The 22,168-nt window shown below is 36.8% G+C and overlaps 1 protein-coding gene across 14 annotated transcripts in view; it reads right to left on the reverse strand.

The window, feature by feature from the left end:
• The window catches only part of MEF2C (myocyte enhancer factor 2C), a 140,829-nt gene that overhangs the window by 67,935 nt on the left and 50,726 nt on the right, over positions 1–22,168 (reverse strand). For 10 of the 14 annotated variants that reach the window (XM_064438886.1, XM_064438892.1, XM_064438894.1 and 7 more), the window contains one exon: positions 11,131–11,328. In XM_064438886.1, the coding sequence (XP_064294956.1) occupies positions 11,131–11,184 (54 nt within the window). In that variant the 5' untranslated portion in view covers positions 11,185–11,328. Of the gene's footprint in view, positions 1–11,130; positions 11,329–13,264; positions 13,348–14,870; positions 15,051–22,168 lie in introns of those variants that run through there. The other 4 variants (XM_064438888.1, XM_064438885.1, XM_064438887.1 and 1 more) reach the window with 4 other exon arrangements.

Raw genomic sequence — 22,168 nt, forward strand, 5'->3', positions numbered from 1 at the left:
TAAGCTAATTGTAGGGTTTAATTTTTCTCCTTCTTCTGTTTCTTCATATGTGCCATTTCCATTAAGTGTATACAATGACTGTGAATTTTTTTACATCTATTTTTTTCTCTAATAATTTTCAGTGACAAGAGTTTTTAAGATGAAAATATGGTTTTGCTAAGCCTATTATTAATCAAATGTAACGTGTAGTCACGGTATTTGACATGTCAAGGACAGACACAGGACCAAGTTTACAGGTCTGCCTAATCCTGCACTTGTTGCTCCCATTCCTTAATACCCATAAGCAGCAGCACCTCTGCATGTTAATGCTGAGGAAAGAAGATTCGTCTGTGTACAGTTCATACGGCTGCTATTTTATCTTGTTGCACTCCTAATGCAAGTTAATGCTAACTGCGACCCCAGACTACCTTAAAATCCCAGCACATCAGGCCATGGAAAACGTGACCTTTAAGTATTGCTGATCCCTATTTGCTGGTCCATCTCAGAAAGATGAGGCTCTGTGCCAATACTATGAACATCTATTCTCCCAAATGTACACTGAATGTTATTCCTTCTATTGTCATTTCAATCTCTTCAGCCTCTGTCAACAAACTGTTAAGAAAAGATGGATTGCCATTAAATACAATTATTCAAGCATTTTAAAAACACATTTTCCACAGGCCTGGTCTCAAGTATGCATAACTGATAGTAAGTTCTTCCTAAATTTGTCTGTCTCAATGGCTTTTGACATTTGGAATGAATAATGAGATAGGTAACACAACTTCATTCAAATTCTGGAAAAAACCCCTCATCTTTCAAATATTCCTTTAATGTTTTCCCTGATTACAGAAAATTGCAATGCATTTGTTGAAACATACATATATAAAAGCATGTTTTAGAAAAAGCTAAACATACAGAAAATAAAATGTACTAACTCAACATATTTTTCTGCATCTAAAATGCCTTTCAATCAACTTTTTGACCACAGTGATGTAGGTGGAGTGTCTCTGTACAGTATGGTTTCTGTTGCACAGAAACCTCAGAATCTAGCATGTTACAGCTTCTTACCATCAAAGTACACTCCAGTACAGAAATATCTTTAAAGCCACTGTTTGTGTTTACTGTTAGGTGCTCCTGAACATTTAGAATAACCACACAGCTATGCTGCATAGCACATACGTATTTCATAATACATACCACCAGAATGATACTGGTTAGAGTTCCTTTTTGTGGAAAGTGAAAAAAAGAACAAATCATCTAGACCTTTCTTTTCTTTCTTTAAAATATAATCTTAATTGCTCTGAATTTGATTTGTTTTTAACTCCTTGATCTTTCTAACATTTTCTAAATCTATCAGATAATGCTTTCTGCCACTGCTGATAAATGCATTAAAAATTGTATCTACTACTGTTTCTATGGTGATCTGGAGTATTACTTTTCTTTTTAAATATGCCATTAATTGTGGCTTACCTTTACACATATATATTACAGAAATATATATACATATATATGTATATATGTAAATTTATCAGCTTATAGTGGGGGTGAACTTGTACTTTCAAATTAGTGAAAAGTCAGTAATTTCAGGAAAGATTAAGAATACTTTTCATGCCATTTAAAAACAATTTTTTTTCCATATTTTCTTCTATGTGGCTACATAAGGAAGATGAATATACTTCTCCTCCGTATGCTAAAATATTTTTGTGAGCAATATAAGTAGACAGCATCTTTATTATTTAACTTTTTTTGGGTATCAATTTGTTAACCATTTGTTGTGTTTACCATACTTACCCAAACTAAACGTATCTAATACATACACAATAGATAATATTTTAGCCTTGCAGAAATTTTGATGAGTGGTAAAAATTAGCATAAATTATTTAAAACATTTGGTGTCTTTTGTCTAGGTGGAAGGCAGTGTGCAACCTACACTTAAGCAGATCTGACTACACTTGAACTGCCTCAGTGCTGAGAATGAACAAGACACACACACAATCCGCACAAACACAAGCTTTCGGGTAGCTGTAGCTACAGTACCAAAAAATCCAGGCGATCACATAGTCCTGTTGTCATATACTGCATTCGAAGTTCTCGGTCACAATAGCATCATACAACAATGGACAAAGTAATTTCATCATTTGACATAAAGAACACGAGCGAGACTGAAAGAAAACACACAGCAAGACAATCCACCAACATATTTAAAAAACGACATCCAAAAAAGTGCATGCATTTCAATATCTGTTTAATATTTAGCTTTTTTTTTTTCATGCAGCAAGAATCGAATCACTACTTTTTCTTTCCTGACAATATTAGTCATGAAATGATTAATTATCCCTGCTCTCAAAACCATTGATAATTTGTAGGTGTTTTTCAGTTCAAAATTTTCTCCTTTTTAGGAGAATGATAGGCAATTTAGGAAGTCCTTCTCTTTTTGGGATACAATATTTTATAATGACAGTGTGAGAACTGGGGAGAATGAAAGTGGAGTGGAGGGAGGAAGTGGAACAGATGAGGCCAGCATTCAACTGTCTTTAAAACCTTTTTAAGCATGTGTGTATAAAACACAGGGTTTGAAACACTGACTCAGTTTCTAAATACTGTTATGAAGTGCTTTTATGCATAGTTTGTAAGTATTGCAAAAAGAGCAGTGCGTGGAGAGTACCACATTCCTCTGCAACACAGAAAAAGAACCTAATTCCATCCCTTCATATTAACTGAAAATCCAATGGTCTGTTACTATTTGTCGTAGCACTATGGTTATTTTACTTTTTTAAAGGTTATTTTTAAAAATGTAAGAGCCAAACTGCCCTCATAACAGGAATGGCAGTACTGAGAAGGCAGGTTACTAAAGCCTGCAGCATTTTTGTATATGAAGAAGCACAAATGCTGATGGCTTTACAGGTTGTGAGCAAATCAGATGCTGCTTTCAAGTATCTTGAAAACCGAAAAAAAAAACCCAACAGTGAAGTAGCCACCTCCCAACATCCTTGATATAAATTAAGGCAAGCTTTTATGCATTTTGGATGAAATGCTGACTAAAGGTGAAACCCACTGTATGTGCTAAAGGCAAGGCATTGACAAAAGAGGATTGTTAAAAGGACTTTTTTCCACTTCAACTCTGGCTCGCCTTCAGTACCATGGAAACACCTCTCAACTAGCTCTTCACGCGTAAAGCTGCAAGAGTCTTCTGAGAGATGGTTCATGGACTAGTCATTGCAATGTCTGTAAGTGGAGCTGTAGACAGCCTGAATTCAGGTGTGCATATCATGCACTGTGATACGCTCCGTTTAGAGGGTAATTTGGCCCAGAGCAAATTTTCTTGTTTAGTAGTTAGTAGGTAAAACTTAAACTAAATAAAGTAGAAAGCAATGTTGCTTGGTTGTGAGTATAAGTCTTTTCACATGCTGAAATTTAAATTTAAATATGTGTGTGTGTGTAAATGAGAAAAGTGGCCACTGGTAATAGTCTTTATTTACCTAAATTTGTAACAACAATTATATGCTTCTTATAGATGTTAATACTTCACCGGAGGAACAGAAGCAGCCATAAATAGTCCCATGTAATGAATACAGCCTTCAGGATACTTATTTATCTGTGTTGCGATGTAGTCTTTGTTTCTTTCTGTATTTTTTGGTGGGAGTTGGTTTGGGATTATTGTATTTCATTTCATCTTTGTTTTAATTCAGGTCCTTCTAATACTTTTTCCGAAACCTCATACATTCTGAGAGGCTGAGCCACAAGAGCACTCCATATTTGTCCTGAACAGTCACAGCATATGTGCTAACATTTCATGTTTGAAGATGGCAGTCCTGTGATCTTTCAAGCAATTCAGTCCAGCCAGTGGCAAAATACCAGTGTTCCCCTTACCTCTCCTATGTAGCTACTGATACAGGAAGATGAGAGAAACAGGGAATTTGCAAAGAATCCTTCCCATATACATTTCCTGCCATTAAACATGTATGAATGACTAGTGAAAATTGGCGACCACTGGTGCACAGAAGTATCTGATATAGACACTGCCTGCTTAAGAAGAAATATTGTTCTGTCTGTTCCAATTTTATCTGGAATGTCTAAACTTCTGGCACAGAGACTGGAGCAAGCATGGAAGATACAATGTATGTGACAAATAGGAGGTACTACATGAACAATCTACCGAATTTCAAACACAATAAAGTCAAGTTGGCCATGTGAAAACCAAGGGGCTCTTGACTAAAATGTCAAGGACTTAGTCCTAACATACGTTGAAACCCCAAATAACTACTCAAGAGGCAACAGCTCTTGTCATATTCTCTCTTCCTTTTCCTCCTATTTGATTTTTGTTTAGATCTGTTTGTCATATGGAGAAGGCCTGGCTGCAACAATCTCTACAGTAACCCTCAGTGGGACTGGGAAGCAGCACCAGTGCAGGATTTGCTCTGGACAAACCTTCCTTTATGCAATAGCTGGGCATGCCATATTGAATGAAAGACCCTTTAAAGAGCAGTGAAGGACCTTCAGCAGCCTGCTTCCATGTTCTTATAACCCTCCAGCGTAACTTACAGGGATAAGACAGCAGTGACTTATGCTGGTAAAAGAGCTATTGTCCCAGAAAGCCTCAAGCGCATTGAGCTACTACTTGCTGAATAGTCCAGATAAAGAGGAGTTCTAATCAGGATGCCCTAAAATTATAGCTATAACAAATAAAATGTTCATGATGAATCTGTATAAAAAGGAAGGTTTTGTACTTGTGTGTTATGCCGCATTTTTAGTATATTAGCACATAAATAACAGATCAAATACTTAAAATAGTGATATTATTCAGTCTGGCCAAATCCAACACGATAGCGGATCTCTCATACATATTCTTTCTTTGTAAGTAGAGAGGAGGGATAATTGGAAGATGTGTTGATTAACAGATCATATAGCAACAGAAATTAGTACGTTAGGCAGTATCAATATGCTTCCCACTTTAACTTACAAATTAGGATCTAAAACCAGACAGGGGTGCAAGAATAAAAATGGTTAATCTCTGACACTTTGTTTCCTTTTGTTGAATCAGAGAGATAAGATTGAGCCCGTTATATATGGATGTAGAGATATGTGCATATTTTAGGCAAAAAACTTCATCTCTGTCAAAAACACAGTAGCTAATACAATATATGAGAAAGCCGACTATTTTTTTTTGTATGCTACCACTAGCTCTGGCAGGTACAAACAGATATTTAGGGTAATAAACATGTTTACTAGTTCTGTGCTGCTACAATGTTCATAAGGTAAAGGTCAAAGAATATTTCATTCCCTGCTGAGCAAATGGTCAGGAAGCACATTTGTCTGCATTTCCTGTCATAACAGGAAGAGTGTAACTTCTTCCTCTCCACAATGGCTTCAGTTCTGCTTCCCACCTCCAGCTCTTTCTCCCCGAGGGCTTTCCAAATCATTCCTTGCAAGACAGCAAGGCTGTGCCTATGTCTGCACTGGTTTTCAGCTCTGCTGTGCTGGCAGATGCCTCATTCACTACTGCACTCTCTTTACTTAGGCTTCTTGCTCACATTTCAAATTAAAAGTAATTTGACCTAAATATTTACCTTATGCTAATTCACTCTAAATTATGCTCAGAACATACATTTGTAATACAAGCACACTTAACCCTAAATATAATACATTCTAGAAATTCACGGTTCAGTTCAGCAGCTCTCTTAAAACTTTACCTCTAAGGGCATAATATGAGACGTGCTGCCGGAGTTGTACAGATCACTACAGTTTAGGAGTAATGAAAATTTGGTCTGTATTCTTTGCTTACAGAAACCTAACTTTACCTCTGAAAAAAAACCAGGAGCAAGGCCTAACTGTGATGCTATATTCCAAGTATATGTCTTATTGTGTGCAATTTAACGGAAGCAGGAGAAGGAATTCAAATATATAAAAGACAAAAAGCATGTGATGTTTAAGGCACAGGTTCATTGAACAGAATGATGCTTAGTTGCATAGTTAAGCAGTTATGTTTTCATATGAAAATATTTCCCTAAGGGAAAAAATCATAAAATCTCAGATCTTGGATAAAATGAAGACATCCCATGAGGGAAAACTGAATATATCAGGAAATTGGTGGAAAAATATTTTCTAACTTGTGCTCGTATTAGCACTAATATGCAAGGCTCTTCTCTCTTTCTACAGGGGAGTTTCTGATTCAGCTGATAGTCTCTTACTCTTTCCTTTTAAATAGAGCTGAAACACAGATAAAAATAGATACATGAGGCTGAAATTAGTTTCGAAGCTAGCAGCATTAGGTATTGAAGTCAGTAGAACAAATCTAGGTCTTCCTGCAAACGGTCATTTCCCTCCAGGATACTCTTCCCCTGCCCCATAACCTCACTTTACTTATCGGCTTTAATTTGTTCTCTATTGAGCTGATAACTGCAGTAGGTCTTGGTTTATAGCTTTACAGATTTGCTGGAATGAACGAATGATAAAAAGTCCATGCATAAAAAAGTTAAACATCAAGTGTTTGTTACTGTCATACCCCATAGAATTACACAGACATGATACTTAAGCACTAATACTAAAGTGTACCCTTCCTATGGTGTTTAAAAACACTTAAGCTCCCAGCAGCTCATTACAAATTCAAAGAGATGTTTTAAACAGTATGCCGGGTCATTAGCTAAGCTCAACTCAGTTTTAACTCTGACTCTGACAACTGCATGCTTCACCAGCAGGAAAAAAATGCTGAACTAATGAGCAAGATGATCAGAGGGATAAAAAATGGTGTATCACTGTAGAAGACCACATATTTGTTAATATGAACTAGAAGAACCAGTTGATTAAAAGCAAAAGGGTGTTCCAGACCTGATACCAAAATGTCATTGGGTCCATATGGCCTCTTTCCTGGGTCAGTATACCTCTGGATTTAGCTTGCAGACCATGGATTTAATGAGATATTTTGTAGGTGACCTTGTATAACAGTAATACAATATCATTTACGTCATTACACCTATTTATTTTAGGCCTGGGCAGCCCTGCTTGGACAGTTGCAAAGAGAGTTTCAGTTGATTCCAGTCTACAGAAGACCACAAAAGGCTCTCATTAAAACTAACAAAATATTTCAAACTGATGAAAAACAAATAGAAAAAAATAAAAGAACTTTTCTGAGGCAGATGAATGCATTTTTTCCTTCATGTGTTGACCATAACAGAGCTAGTTGAATTATTACTTTCAATTAAGACACATGAAAATAAAGTTCACCCATGTTTTCCCAAATGCCCTTCCTCTTTTCTTTTCTTTTTTTTTTTTTTTAAACAACCCAGAATTCTTCATAGCAGCCTTCTCCAATCATCTGTCTGATTGAAATTTCTGCACAAAGACCTTGCAGCAGATCAGGAGCTTCCAACTTCAGATGTCAGTGCTAATACTTTTGGCATTTGGTTCTATTGGTGGTACAAATAATATCCTGTATGCGATCTACTCGAATGGGCTGTTGACAAGGCTACCACGATCTCAATAGCCTGAGCAACACTCCCAGAGATTCACTCCACATTTATGAAGCCTACATTCTCCAGTGTCACAATATTAAAAAGAAAGTCTCTGGTCACACTGGCTACTTATAGCAGGATTCTCTTGAGAGTTTTATTTTCCATTTAATATCATGACGGTAACTAAACCACACAAATAAATACATGTTTGCTCTAGCCCTTGCAGTTATTCATACCCCTTCTCCCTGGGGCTAAAAGCGGAGTGAAGGCAATTTTTCAGATGAGCTTTCTGAACCTTCCACAACCGAAGAGAATTCGTGATTGCTCACAAAAGATTCAAACATCCTTGCCACCTTTGTCACCACAAGGTAACTACGAGGGCCAGGAAAACTCAGCCAGCTGGCAGCCCACATGAAACAACATGAAATTAATGGCTCCTCCTGGTTAAACGCGTGAATTCTGCACTCACTGAAGTCAATGACAGAGCTTTTATGCAGTCCAGGGTAAAAGGACTGGGCCTCTAATGTCTAGGTTGCAGTAGTTTTCCTTTAACTTATCCCCAAATGTCAAAGTTTCAAATAGTTTTCGGAAAAGTGCAGATCATATCCCCATATTGCCCATTTCTATGAGATTCGCAGCCAGACATCTGACTCTGGGCAGTTTCGACTTACATTTATTACCAGTATGGTCACTAAAGTACACAAATCCAACCAACCAGACTTGCTCAGAAGAAATCCTCTTGAAGGGAGGTCGGCACTATTTTTGTCCTTCCCAATCCACTTATACAAGCACTTTGAACAGTAGGGAAGTCTCCTACCGTAGCAGACAGTAGTGTGGAAGAAAACAGCTGTTATACTGATAGAACAAGTACTCCATTCAATGGACAACATAAATAGCTAGTCAGGACACGAGGCGAATGAGTGGAAAAGCAAGGACAGAAATCACCTTCCACAGGCCTTGTAACAATTTAAACACTTTTGCAAAAACTCTGTTATCCACACAGACTCACCCTTGCACTGGGAGAGGGCAGAATTAAACTATTGCTATATCCCCTTGTTTGGTATGTGTAGGACCTATTTTTCCCTGCATGTGCTGTCCTGCAGAGAATTTATGTGCTTGAAAACAGCTGAGGATGCACTATCCATGCATATCATATTCCCATCTAACACTCCTTGTACTGTGAAACCACACTGAGTTTGAATGTAAGCAACAATAAGGCAGTTTCAAGTCAACAGATTTGCTGCTGTACTTGCAAACAGCTTTCAGTGAGGTACTAAGAAAGAAAAGAAAACAGTCTCCATCAATATCATGGTAAATGGAGCTGCAAATAAGCTTTGTGGAACTGTGCTTCAGCTGCTGTCTTAATTTTATTAATCAGAAACTTTTAACCTTTTTTCTGGTGCAACCTTTTAATCTCTTCTGTGCATTCAAACATATTTATATAATCAAATAAAAAATAGCATAGGAATATAAACCAGTTACTCTTTTAAGGTTGCTGGAAGTGTGTAAGTTAGAAAACAAATAAACTGATGCAGCTTCACTGAAGCAGCATAGCTTATGGAATACACTACATTTTAAGAAACAGTAAGGCTTGTGAAAGAGTATATCTCATACAAATGTTTAAAAGACCAATCAGGTATTAATGAAAATCCAGTTGTATTTATCTACATATATATCACTGCAACTAAAAAGCCTGATCCCACAGTCCAAATGAATCAATGGAAATCTTCTCATTGGCTTCACTGAGCTTTAAATTGGGGCACTAAACGTAAAGAGGATAAAACCAGTAGAAACACCTTCTAAATTATGTTTCAATGTATTAGTAGAAATGAGAAGCAGAATCATGCCAATTATACTATGGGGAGGGTAAAGTAATGTAAATCTATACATTCACCCTCACAGTGACTAACCAACATGATGGATATTATCAAATGCTCGGAAGGTAAATGCTTTCTGCACTAACACTACAGTTTTTAGTATTCTACTGTTATAGATTTATTAATAATTATTAGTTCTGAAAGCTGGTGCTAGAAGTCTTGAAACTCTACTGTGAATGACTTGAAAGACTAGATGTCTTCAATTTTCAAAGTAAACTTAGCCTCTTGAAAGATATCTCTGACAAAACTGGAGATTAAGTTCTCTGTAAATCGTATATTTGGGTAAGTAAGTTGGCACTGAAGGTATGATATAAACTAATGTTACAAATGGCAAAGATTCGTACTATCATTTCCAAAATAATTCAGGTTCACATCAAAATGAAACCATGGTAGTATGGGTGAGTTCCAAACAACTAGTGTCTTAATGTATAATGATTAATTCCGTTCAATATCTCAAATCCATTTTCAGTTCCAAGCTTTAGAGCAATTAAAATACATATGGTAGTGGTTTTATATTGACAGAATTACTGCTTTTTGTCTTGGCCCAGAGCAATAGCCAACCTTTACGGAAAAACACAAAAATATATCCATCATAATTATAATTTTGCTTTTAAATATGATTTTCTGCCATAGAGAACACAAATGACTACTAACACAACAGAATTTAAAAATTCTGGGAAAGCACTTTTAAAGATTATAATTTGTTGCTATGGCTAGGTTGAGTTCTTTAGGGCTTTATAAAATCTTTCAAGACTAACATAATCACTTCTTAAAAAACAACCTGAATGTATGAAGAAATTTACAGATCAAATGAGTAGAACTAATATCTTAATAGTATCTCAGTATCACGTTCTTAAAAAACAGCTACCGAAGACTACTTTTAAATTACAGCCACACGTATAAAGAACACTAATCATAGCGTTAAATAATTTTATGGAGAGTTTCTCACACTTGTGAATCTCCAGTTTCAACAAAATATCCATCCGTTTACATCAAATGAGAACAGCAGCAGCTTTCCACTGGTTTTATTTTAAGATGCCAATTGTTGAATTTTGTTTTTCTGAAAACAGGAAGGAAGTTTCTCTAATTTCTGACCATATTTTAACTAGCAGAGATAGTGCTGATAATACATGACAGCTACTCAGACATTTTATCTAAAGCAGTGGTAATAATTAATTAACCACTCCTGCTGGACTTATTTATCCATCGCATCAGCAAACGACACTTTGTTTCATAACTAAAACACGCCAATATTATTGTATTTGGATGTGTTAGGCTGCTCAAATTCTTTTTAAAGTTCATGTTCAGAAGAAAAAGATGAGGTTTTTCTATGAAATAGTGTCATTTTTTTATGAAGGAGGTAAAAATAAAACCACTGCGAATGTGTAAAAACATAAACCACTTGGATGTATGAATTTGAATGCAAGTCCTCCCGCAAATAAACTCATAGTTCACAAAATACGGTACTAAAAGCCTGTATCCTGTCACAACTTGCAGATGCGCTTAGCTGTGTGTATTACACACCGATGTCAAAGCATGTACAGAGGGGGCCCACAGTAGAGCATACACACCAGTTATTGCTGAATCAAGGCCTCAGGTGATGAATTCCTAACTGTGTTACTAAACTTGAAAAAACTGTGTGTGAGGTTTCTGGTTGTTTCCAAGAGTACTTTTTCTTTGATAGTCTTCCATACATTGTATATATGTATACATATGTGTAGGTATATGTATATGTACACAAAGTTATCACCTTTTCAATCACTTAAGAGAATAAGTCACCTTAGAAATACAGTATGATGTTCAAATACAGTATTTTTGCTACTCACCTGTCTGTTACGTTCATCCATAATCCTTGTAATCTGAATCTTTTTTCTCCCCATAGTCCCCGTTTTTTTTTCTCTCCTTCTTCCTTAAAATTATGTATTTTTCCCTTCTCTTTTCTTCCTCTTTCCTGTTTCCTCAAAACAAACCTCCTTCTTCAGCACTTGCACTACTCAGTTCACAGTCCCCTGCATCCGTTCCTGCTAAACACAGAAAGGAAATCAAGTGTTATTACAAAATTGATAACTATATGAATGTTATTATGTGGAGCTGACCAAGCATCCTAATTATAATTTAGTGTACAAGTAAATTATAATAAAAATTTACTGCATCTATAAAATAAGTAAGTAATGCATAGAGGAATAATAGTTAATTCAAAGGCTTCTTTTTATGAACAAACCCACCAATATATCAGGAAATTAAGAAGGGGACTGAAATACACATTGCGAAAACTTTAACAGAATTAGGTGTCTCTAGTTTTAAATATCACTCACTGCTCTAATATGAAAAATTACCTAAATCAGAGAGTTAATGAACCTTTTTGTACCTGTGTGTGCTAAGTAGGCCAGCTAATTCATTTCTGAAGGGAAAACAATCTTGTGTTTTGACAGCAGAGGTGATAATGTCCCTCATTATGCAAATAGGATGGACCTTTATTAAAGTGTTACTTGATATATGAGGGATGTCAGCTACTTTAAATCCAAAATTTTTAACCTTATTCTTTAAGAATATAGATTACTGCAAGTATCACTCAAGATACTTGCAGAAAACAATAGTGCATTTTCCCTCATTTCATTTCAATGTAAATTCCAAAACATTCTGATGAATGATTTATAAGTGGCAAACACACACATCTTTCATTTAAAAATTCTTGCACCAAAAGACAAGCTATATAGCACAGAATAATAGGGACAGATGACAATTTAAGAATGTTTTAAAAAATAATTTCACAGGTTTAGTCATGCACTGATACTACCTCCCTGAACTTTACAATACTGGTTCTATTGCAAAACTAAGGACAGTTAGATGCAATACATAAAAATACATAATGCAGTGCACATTCCATATTTCACAAAATGTCATATATCACAAAATTAATTTCTATCATATGCAAAGTATTTTTAGCAATAAAAGACTTGGTAGAAATATAAAAAAATAGGGAAATGATGCTCATTCTAGTAGTAAAGTAAAAGTTGCAATTTTTCCCCTTTTCAACCTCCACTTACTGTATTTTTGTGCATACACACTTTAACCAGAACAGCACAGACTTCTTTCAAATACAGAAGAGAAAGGAGAATCTGAACAAGATTCATTTAAAATTATTTTTAAAAGTTTTTATGTTAGATCCATAGTGTATTTAAATATTGCCCTGGAAATAAAAAGTCAGTAATTTTAAAACAGGGGCTGGTGTTTCCTCACTTATTTTAAGCTTGTAGTCTCGCAGCCAACCTGATAAATTCTCACAATATGTTACGTAACACTAAGCCGATGTCCTGGCCATTTAATCCATTATTTGGCTCTGATTCAAAGCTACTGAGGTAGAAAAGCTAGACCTCACTCATTCCGATCTTCAGTTCTCTCTTGATTTTCTTTGCATACATTAAACTTTAAGCTGCTGAAGTGTTTTATCGCTCTAAGAAAAAAATAAGTTAACAAATAAACAGTCAGTCTGAGTTTTACAACCGGCCATGGTGACATAATTAATCTGCTGGGCAAAACAAATTTTCAAGTATAATGCTTATTACCTTTCTGTACATGAATGCTTTTTTATACTATTTGCTAGGCATATTTATATATGCCTAAATCATTACTGTAATGCAGAACATGGAACAGTTCATGTTGCCAATATGTTGCAGTGTAAAGGCTGCAAAATTTTTTTGCTGCTTTTTAGTTACATGAAAATAGTTCAACTTTTCACTGCTTAAAAAGACACAAAGGTGCTTGAACATATTTACAACAACAAAGTCCCAAACTTTGAAATAAATTGATTAAACGTATTTATAAAACTTTTTTCCCAAACAAAGCTAGGAGACAGTCTTATCTGATATTCAGTGTTGACAAACAAACCCAGACTATTTTTAGAAAGAGTTTAAAATTTCCTCAGACTGGGTTTCTTTCCTGTTTTTCCTATAGTCTTACCTCCAATACAATGAACAAGTTAGGATGGTGTTTCCCATGCTCATGCAGGACCGAAAGGAGCCTAACAGGCTTTCTCTGTAACAGTAAGCCAATATGCTAATCCACAGCAAATGCATATGGAACAATTTCCTTTCCTTTCATTCAGCTGAAGCCAGTGGCACTATCGGCTTACAGCACTACGCCTGCCTAAGCTCTTATTCACTTCAAGGTGGAAGGTCAGGGTGGACAGATTAGAGCAGCGGTGACAGGTTAGCAAGGATGAGAGCTGCTCTGCAGATCAAGATGCTTATGCCGCGTGGGTTCAGAAAAATCACTGAATAGTGAGAAAATCTACCACGAAGGACAAAAATCTTAGCGGAGGAGCAATATGTTGAGTCCCTCCCACACACTTACCAGTTCCACATTTAAGACCAGTCTTCAAACGACAAAAGCTTTTATAGACAGTTTAAAGTCAGAACACTTACAATTCCTATGATCTACACAAAATTATCTTAAATTCATGCAACACACAACCAGCCACATTTTGTTCTTCATTACTTGCAGTAACCCACTAACTACACAAGTTTTATTTTAAGTGGAAAAATAAATGTGCAGGAAAATAGAGTTGAAGGGTAACAAGGATGATTTGGTTATTAAATATTATCACACAATATGAGAGAACCTGAAGGAGAAGACAGAATGTATTAGGTCATATGCATCCAACATACAATCTGCAAAGAAACATTATTTCACTTCAACAGGCAGCAGGTTAAGTTTTCTTGCACTGATGAAAAAAAATATATCTCCTATTTGCTTTTTGCTTACTGGTCTAATTACAAATAAAGGCTTTTCAGTTTTTCTAGCAAATTTATTTCCCGTTTTAAAAATAATTTATGCTACTTTCACTGCTACCAGAAACAAATTGGGAATGCTGTGGTATTCTCTATATCTGTCTTTTCTACACATCTATACAAATCAACACATACAGCTGCACGTGTTATTCTTACTATGTGTTTGCCTATAGTTCTATTCATTTCATTGCCATTAGTATATACATTTGCACATGCACATATATAAAGCAGATAGCTGGATTGATTCCAAATCAATTAGATTCAGATGAGTAAATCAAGACATCTGATTCAAGGGCTATAACCTTCAAAGGCTGGTGACGCCCGAGTCGAACTGAATGTTCGACTCTGGAGACCAACAAATCCCCATGGCTGCTTTAGGATTTCACCAGTGTTCTTAATAGTTTTTGAAAGTTCTTGCAGGATTAAAGATTACATATTAAGTGTCTGAAGTTCCTGTTCCTGTTAAGTGATAAATTGTATTTCTCTAACACTAATAAAGCACATTAAGTAGAAAAGTTGAAGGTACTACAAAACTCGAATAGTACTGCAGGCTTTCTTTATCCAAGAGAATCTAAAAATGGAACTTAAAATAATTCCAGAAGCTTTGTTGAAGTAACTCTCCACATAAAAGAAACCTTCCAACTTAATGACATGGTTACATGCAAACAAATTGCACTTAAAGAAACACATAGTTACATGCCATGGTGTTACATTCTTCAGCATTTTTCCTTTTTGCAAACCCAAACATTAAAAAAAAAAAAAATCAGACTGCTTACAAAAAGAGGAACTTCATTTTTGGCGGGCTTCTGTTCACTATATGATTTGGCAGAGGCAGCGGTAGCTGACAGAAGGCTGATCTGAGCCTTGAGAAGGCAAACGAGCTAATGGACAAACGCAGCAGATCACTTGACCGCTCCTGTCTCTTCCGTACGTCCACACACGGGCATACACGCGCGCGCACACATACACACACACACACACGCGCACCCACCATCCCTTCTCTGCAGCACAGAAGAATCTTGATAGAATGGCAGGAAACACGCACAGAGTGGTCAGGGAAGGATATGATGTCAGCAACCACGAACAATAAAAGGTGTAAAGGTGCTTCCTTCCCTAAACTGTTCCAGAAGTGCAAAATGGGAACCAAAACTCTCCACTTCCTTCTCTGAGCAGAACTGTCTGAATCTGCTCTGCTGCAACACCCCAGACAGAGAGTTCTTTGACCAAGTCACACCAGGGGCAATAAGGAGTATCAAAACAGGAGAGTCAAAATATTTAATTTATAAACAAGAAGGCAGCCAGAGAAAAACTAAGTTAAAATGTGCTAGGGTTTAGCATTTTCATGGTTGCTTTACAAAAGAAACAAACTTGCCATAAAGATGTCCCTGTTCCATTGAGCAGCTTGCAATCTGAGTGGATTAATTAGGTTAAAATCCAAAGAACTAAAGAAACAAACCACTTTTTTTAATTGTCCTGATGTAAGGAAGCAAACAAAAAAATGCTATCCCCATTCTCTTACCATACTTACCTTGATAAATACAAGTAACCTGAAAGATCTATGAGATCTTTTTATGCGAGCCCTTCTGTTTACTCAAAAGAGTTTTGAACAGATTCTAAAGATATGAATGTACTGAGTAAGAATACATCAGCTACTTTTCTGATGAAAAATTAGCTGCGAAAACTGCAACATAACCATGAAAATCCACAGCGGGGAACACATATTCAAATAAAATGGTCACTGAAACGTTTTCTGTAAAAGCCCTAGCTATGTACCATACACACACAAAGACAGCCACGCAGCAAAGAAACAGCTGGGCATACTGCATCAAATAAAGACACTGATCATTTTGGGTCTGTCATCTTGAGCTGGATAAAGCTGAAAGAAATACAGAAAAGGGTGAAAGTAACGATCATCTCTCATGTTATTCGACTGAGATCAGCTGACATTAAAGATAGAAGTGGTCCTTCACACTCAGTGCGGTTTGGTTGCATGGTCAATAGAGAAGACACAGTTTGGGCCATTAACAGAAAGGTTATGATAAAATTATATATGTCATCACCATGGCAATACATCAGTAAAGCAGAAATGGCACGATCTACAGTATGGTTATCCAGGCAGAAAGCCATGCAACAAATGAATCTGAGTCATCTTAAGGTTTCAAACATCTGTCCACAACACTCCGATTTAGAAATTAAACATAACCTACATTTATGTGTTTTGATCTTATGGCCAGGCTGCCACATGAAAAGATTGGAAGGGAGTTCATTTTAGCCTACTAAATTTAACTCTCAAGAGATCGTGCATTTTGCTACGGGAAGTATAAAACAAACATTTAAGCCATAATGGATATAATGTAACAGATTAAATACTACAGCCTACCAGAGAGAGACTATGTCAAACTGAAAAAGTCCGAACATAAAGAAAATATTTGTCATCTTCAACTACCAAAGCCTATTAATCTTTTCCTTTATCTAACCTGATTCCTGATTTATGGCATGAGTCTAAATTATAACGGAGAACAATTCAAGGGCAATGAAGTTCTGCATCAAGGCAGGAGTAAAATGTTCATAAACTCGCAAAAATGCAAAATCATTCCCTATATTTAAGTTGTTAATTAAAATTTTTAGAGAAAACTTGAATCATTTGATCTGAATTCATATTTCACTAATTTTACTACTAATTTTTAAAACATCTGCTCAATCTGTAGAATTCTCTACTCCAACTGATGCTCCATTTATTTATTTATTTGTTTGCTTGTTTATTTATTTGTAAAGGATAGCAGAATGAGTTTACTTTTAAGCCTGAACTTCAGGAGTTACTTGCCCTTCATATTTATATTTGACCATACTCCTATTACACTGACTGCTATGAACTGCAGAAGTTTCCTGTCTTTCAGCCAAGTTACTGTCTTGTACTCAATAGAGGGAACTTATCAAAGGACTCAGGCAATGTGGGTAGGAGAGTGTCACTTGCCATTGTTTTGCAAAGCTCCCCTGACAGGTTTGTCCGGGCAAAGAAAGCATCATTGCCAAAACAGTGGAGAAGATGGTACTTCCTAGTAGTAGTCCTACCACGTTATGCCACAGTCCCTGCTTTTCAAAAGCCTGAGTTATCCAGACACTGAATATCTAGTCTGTAGCCACCTACCAGCTAAAGCTGATCCATGCCTGGATGAAAAGGAAAGGAGTGACTTCAGCTTACCTTCCGGAGGATGTGCTGAGAGTCACCCATCAGGCACGGTGAAGGAGGGCTTTCTGAATGGTACATACATGTTATACCAAACCTGGACATGCTGATAAAGATCCATGACAGGAGGCCAAAGGCCTTCCAAGTGATTGTGGAATTTGCCACAGATGGTGAGTCATTCCTTGCAGCGGTGCACCAAAAAAGAGGAAGCAACCACCAGCAATCTAGATGAAAACTGATTGCCTGCAGCCCTATAAGAAGAGATATGTGCCTGCTACGCTTGCTGAAGAAAGGAAGACTTGGCTAACTTACAACGTTTTTGAAGAATAGATGAAGAAGAATGTTTGATTTGTAAAGCAAAGAATGCAGAGAGTAATGTGTATTTTAAGGAAAGCAATTAAGTGAAACACTAGTCTACTAAAAAACATACCTGTGAAAAGTTGATTTTTAATCTAAAATGACTAGCAAGTTATATTTCAGTGTCTACCCATCACCCAGTTGAAAAAAATGGAAAGGAAATAGTTTGAAGAAAAAGTTTACAGGTTTATTATTAGGTTCAATTTGTACCTTTGGCAGCTAGACAGGCATAATGGAAGTCTGACCAATAAATATGGAATAAGATCCTTGAAGTGCTTGGGAGACTGGCTCAAGCATAACAGTTTATTGAATCAGACAAGCTAATAATACAAGGGAAAAAATAAAGGACTGAAAACTGAATCAACTAATTGGTCTGAAATGGAGACAGTGACTAGCAATGGGAACCTGTCTGAAAATGGAGTAGGGAAATTGCACTGCTGCAATTTCAGCTAGAAGTCTCGAGAGTTTTAAGCTAGTAATTTGATTGGGTTGCATTATAGTTAATAGGTGTGCAATAAATATCAGGAAAGGTGTTTTACCAGTTCAGTCTGTCATTTAATGAGCTGGAGAAGGGGAAGCATTTCAGTGGTCAAGAAAGTAAGATTTAGCACCCTGTGTGTTGAAAAGATGTCTTGGAACTACTCTGATCTTGGTCTAGCTTTATTTAAAGACAGCTTTCATACTGGGTAAGATATTAGTGGTTACAGTTTGGGAGCAGTCTTATAGACAAAGACAAAGGACTCTGTAGAGTGTTGGCTTATTACAGGAAAAGCCTAAGATCTCTGGAGTTAAGTCATTGCATCACCTGAAAGCAGTCTCTGGCTGTGGTTAGATCTAGATTTAGAGATTTGTTACTAGTGCTTGTATGTGAGGAAGTCTGTGGTGAGGAACATAAATGCCCACAACGGCTTTTAAGAGTCAGGGGACAACTCCAGGTATTATTGGAAGGAGCTATGTATTGCAATATCAGATCACAGTCTGAACCTGGGCACAAGCGCGTGGCAATGCCAATACCAGTGGCAGACAACTTCACATTGTCCGCTGTTGAAGAAAGTAAGGATCAATTCTGAAAAGGATTCTTTGTTACCAGAAAAGACTTTTGTTTACTTTCTGCTTATAACGTGCTGAATTGCAGGAATGCAAGCAAGCTTGGTATATGCACTTAAACAAGAGAGCTGGAGACAGCAGTGTCTGAGCTAGGGTCAATGATCAGTCTTGAAGCAACACAGAGAGCAGATGGAGAAGAGAATTACATTTTGGGTAAATCAGGTGGACTTGTTCAGATGTGCACAACCTGGTTTTGTTCATCTGCATCCAACGAGCTCCAGAGGAATTTTATACACTCTGACCCAGGATCCTGCCTTTTCTTGCTCAAAGAGCACTGTAATCATCCCTATCTATGTCTAACAACAGAAGCTGAGTTCTGCTATTCTACGTTTGTGCTGCACCACCACTTGATCTCTGTGAGGAGGAACAATGGTTTGGATTGTAGAAACCTAATAATCATGTTTCGAAAGGGGATATCTTACACTTTTGCAAATGAAACTTTTCAGGAAGTTTTTAAAGAAAAGAGAAAGCTTTTAGAAGCAGGAATTTCATGGCATGAATAAACAGGACAAAACTTAATAAGACCTTAACTCTCTTTAAAGAGCTGAGCAAATAAATGAGTGGGCATTGTATTTGGTTCAAAGATTAAGCTGAAAATTAGGAAGGATCACCTAAGGAGGTAGAATAGGGACAAAATTGAGGATGAAAGTACTTTAAAACTGGGAACATAAGACTAGAAATTAAGAGAAGAAAAACCGCGATGTGAATAAGTTCCTCATGAAAACAAAACATGTGTCTCTGCCAGACAACAGATTCTGTAGAAATATTGTGATGGGGTCAATAAAAGGAATCCTTTCAAGATGACCAAAGTAAGTGACAAAACCATTCAAGGTAAAGCTTGAATGAAAATAAAAATGTTCTGGATTAGTGATGGGAAATATCTTGACAGGAAAACTGTATAAATATGCTAAGGTTGGATAGCATTTCTGGCTGGGAAGTGTTGCTCATGGTCTTGCCATTTTAAAAGTAATTTGAGTAAAGGCTGGAAGGTGAAAGAAGGTAGAATGTAGAAGGGGTAGGACTGTGATCATACAGACCTGGATGTTTGAATAAAAGACGGGAAGGACATTGTTAGGTATTATTTTATGGAGGTTTGTGATTTGTGACCACGCAGAGAAGCTGAAAATTGAGAGACACTGGGAGAGAGCTCAGTTATAGAAAATACATGGAGTAGAGCCCCGAAGCAAAACTGACACAGAGAAATGGCTTTGGAGTTACTGCTGATGGGAAAGAGAACTCAGGCATTAATACTTGATAATGGACATTAATTCTCAGGTCTTACTACATTTAGAGATATAAGAAAACTTTGTGAACAAACAGTATCAAGGAAATATTTGAGACACTTGTCAGTTTCCTTACCCTAATGGCAAGAACCTGTAATAATACGAATTTGGCCAGCTACTCAAGCCAAAAGGGTGCAATATCTCTTAAGCATATCCCCTAACGTGGTTCAGCTTCCTACCAGAGAAATGAAGCAATCAAACATGAAAGACTTCAGGCAGATGTCCCTGAGCCACAGAATTGCCTCAGAGTCTGACCAAATCTTGGGAGATCTACAGAAGCCATATGTGCCACTCTCTCAAGCTAAATAGCTAGTAGTTTACTGTTATCCTGTTCAGGCTTGAAAATTTTGATTCTGTATGGATCGGCTATTATTAATGCATCATTTATTTATTTATTTATTTAATCTGTCACTAATAAATTTTATATGATGCAACTGGTCACCCAAAGCAAAAACTGACTTGTCAAAGATGGCTTGAATCTCAGGCTGATACAATTCTAAATCCAGAGAATGCCACAGATTTCTATGGAGCTACTCCCTTGTAGAGAGATCAGAACAGATCCACCACTAGTACTGAAAAAGGATTTAGACAAGCTTTGTAAGCTGAGGTAATATCTAATATAAATTAACCGAGTTGGAAAAAATAAATTGACTTTACGGTGTACAAGTCCTTCTTTGGATCCTCAGTGTACCCAAAAGCTCATCCTTTTTCTTCAGCTGTAGAAGCTGGCCCAATGAAATATATTACCTTTGCCCAGAAACATTCTCTCATTTGTGGACTTAGACCATTTCAGCTACAACTACGCTACAACAGAAAGTTGTTTTCCTACAACATAGACCTAAACACATAACTTTAACATTTAAGCACCTTTACTAGTTTTCTAAAGCAATCTGAGATCAGTACATCCTTCATCTGTCAATTCATTTCTTAGACAGGAATGATTGGATATAGAGATGTTCTGCTTCTCTGTGTTGTATACGCAGTTCTAGAAACATACCCTTTTCCCTTCAATTCCTAACCTTCCCAGAAATGTCAAGAATTAAATATAGTTCTTCTGAAAGGTAAAGTAGACTGCACAACATGGTGGAGAGCTCATCCATTCTGTGTAAAAGTTAATATGATAAATACGGGTACAAAAACTATGACACTCCCTGAACTCAACTGCTTGCCCAGAGACAGCTGCAGGCTTAAAATGACGAGGAAGAAGGGGGACGGGGAAAAAAGAAAAAAGGCAAGGGAAATATATCAATCTTCTCAATGACCATGACAGCTGAAAAGTCTATATTAATGCTTCCAATCCCACTCAGACATTTTCTTCCCAAGGACAAAAGGAGATGAAATGTATGTCAGGTATATAATAAGGCTAATAAAAAAACCCAAAACACCTGCATTTCACTGAATAGGGGTGAAGAACTGTCTCTGTCTATGTCTCTTTTTCTAATGGGAAAGCTCATAAATTACGACAAGTTGCTGCTTTTAAATATACAAAATACACACAATTTAGGTAGAGACAAGAACTCAGAATACATCTGTTTAAGAAAGGCAAAAAGAGAGAAGTACAGTGGCAGTATTGCGAAGAAGCGCTTATATTGTGATTACAAAGATCTGATACCTCTTATAAGCCACATGATAGAAAATAAACCTTGCACGTAATTGTCAGGTGCCTCATGTCTGGAATTTTGCATGTTCAGGATGAGGCATCTGTTAGGAAACTTAAGGTTCTGTCTACCACGAAGTGAAGTACACGGCCATATCTGCTAGTGCTAGCACACCGTCAGTCATTTGCTGAAGCTACTTGCTTTCTACCTCCTGGCTGTATCTTGACAAGAGGATCCCTCTATGCTAGAAGATACAAACTGGATTCCCACTGGTTTGGAACTAGAAAAAAAAAGCATAAACAGGCATGGCTATAAGAAACAAAAGATAACATGGAATCTTTTATGATGGAGAAAATAGAAAAAGATCCCTTGTGGGAGAAGAAATGGGCAAGACACCTGAAACAACTGACTTCTGTTGTCTGCCGAGGAAGGAATTTTCTGTTGTTCTGGCTTAGTGGGATATTCTACAGGCTTTTTTTGTCCTTGGTGGTGCAGAAAGGGGCAAGCAATAGATATATTTCTGTTAAAAATATTCACACGAA

This window comes from Phalacrocorax carbo, chromosome Z (assembly GCF_963921805.1).
Source record: "Phalacrocorax carbo chromosome Z, bPhaCar2.1, whole genome shotgun sequence".
Classification (NCBI taxonomy): Eukaryota; Metazoa; Chordata; class Aves; order Suliformes; family Phalacrocoracidae; genus Phalacrocorax; species Phalacrocorax carbo.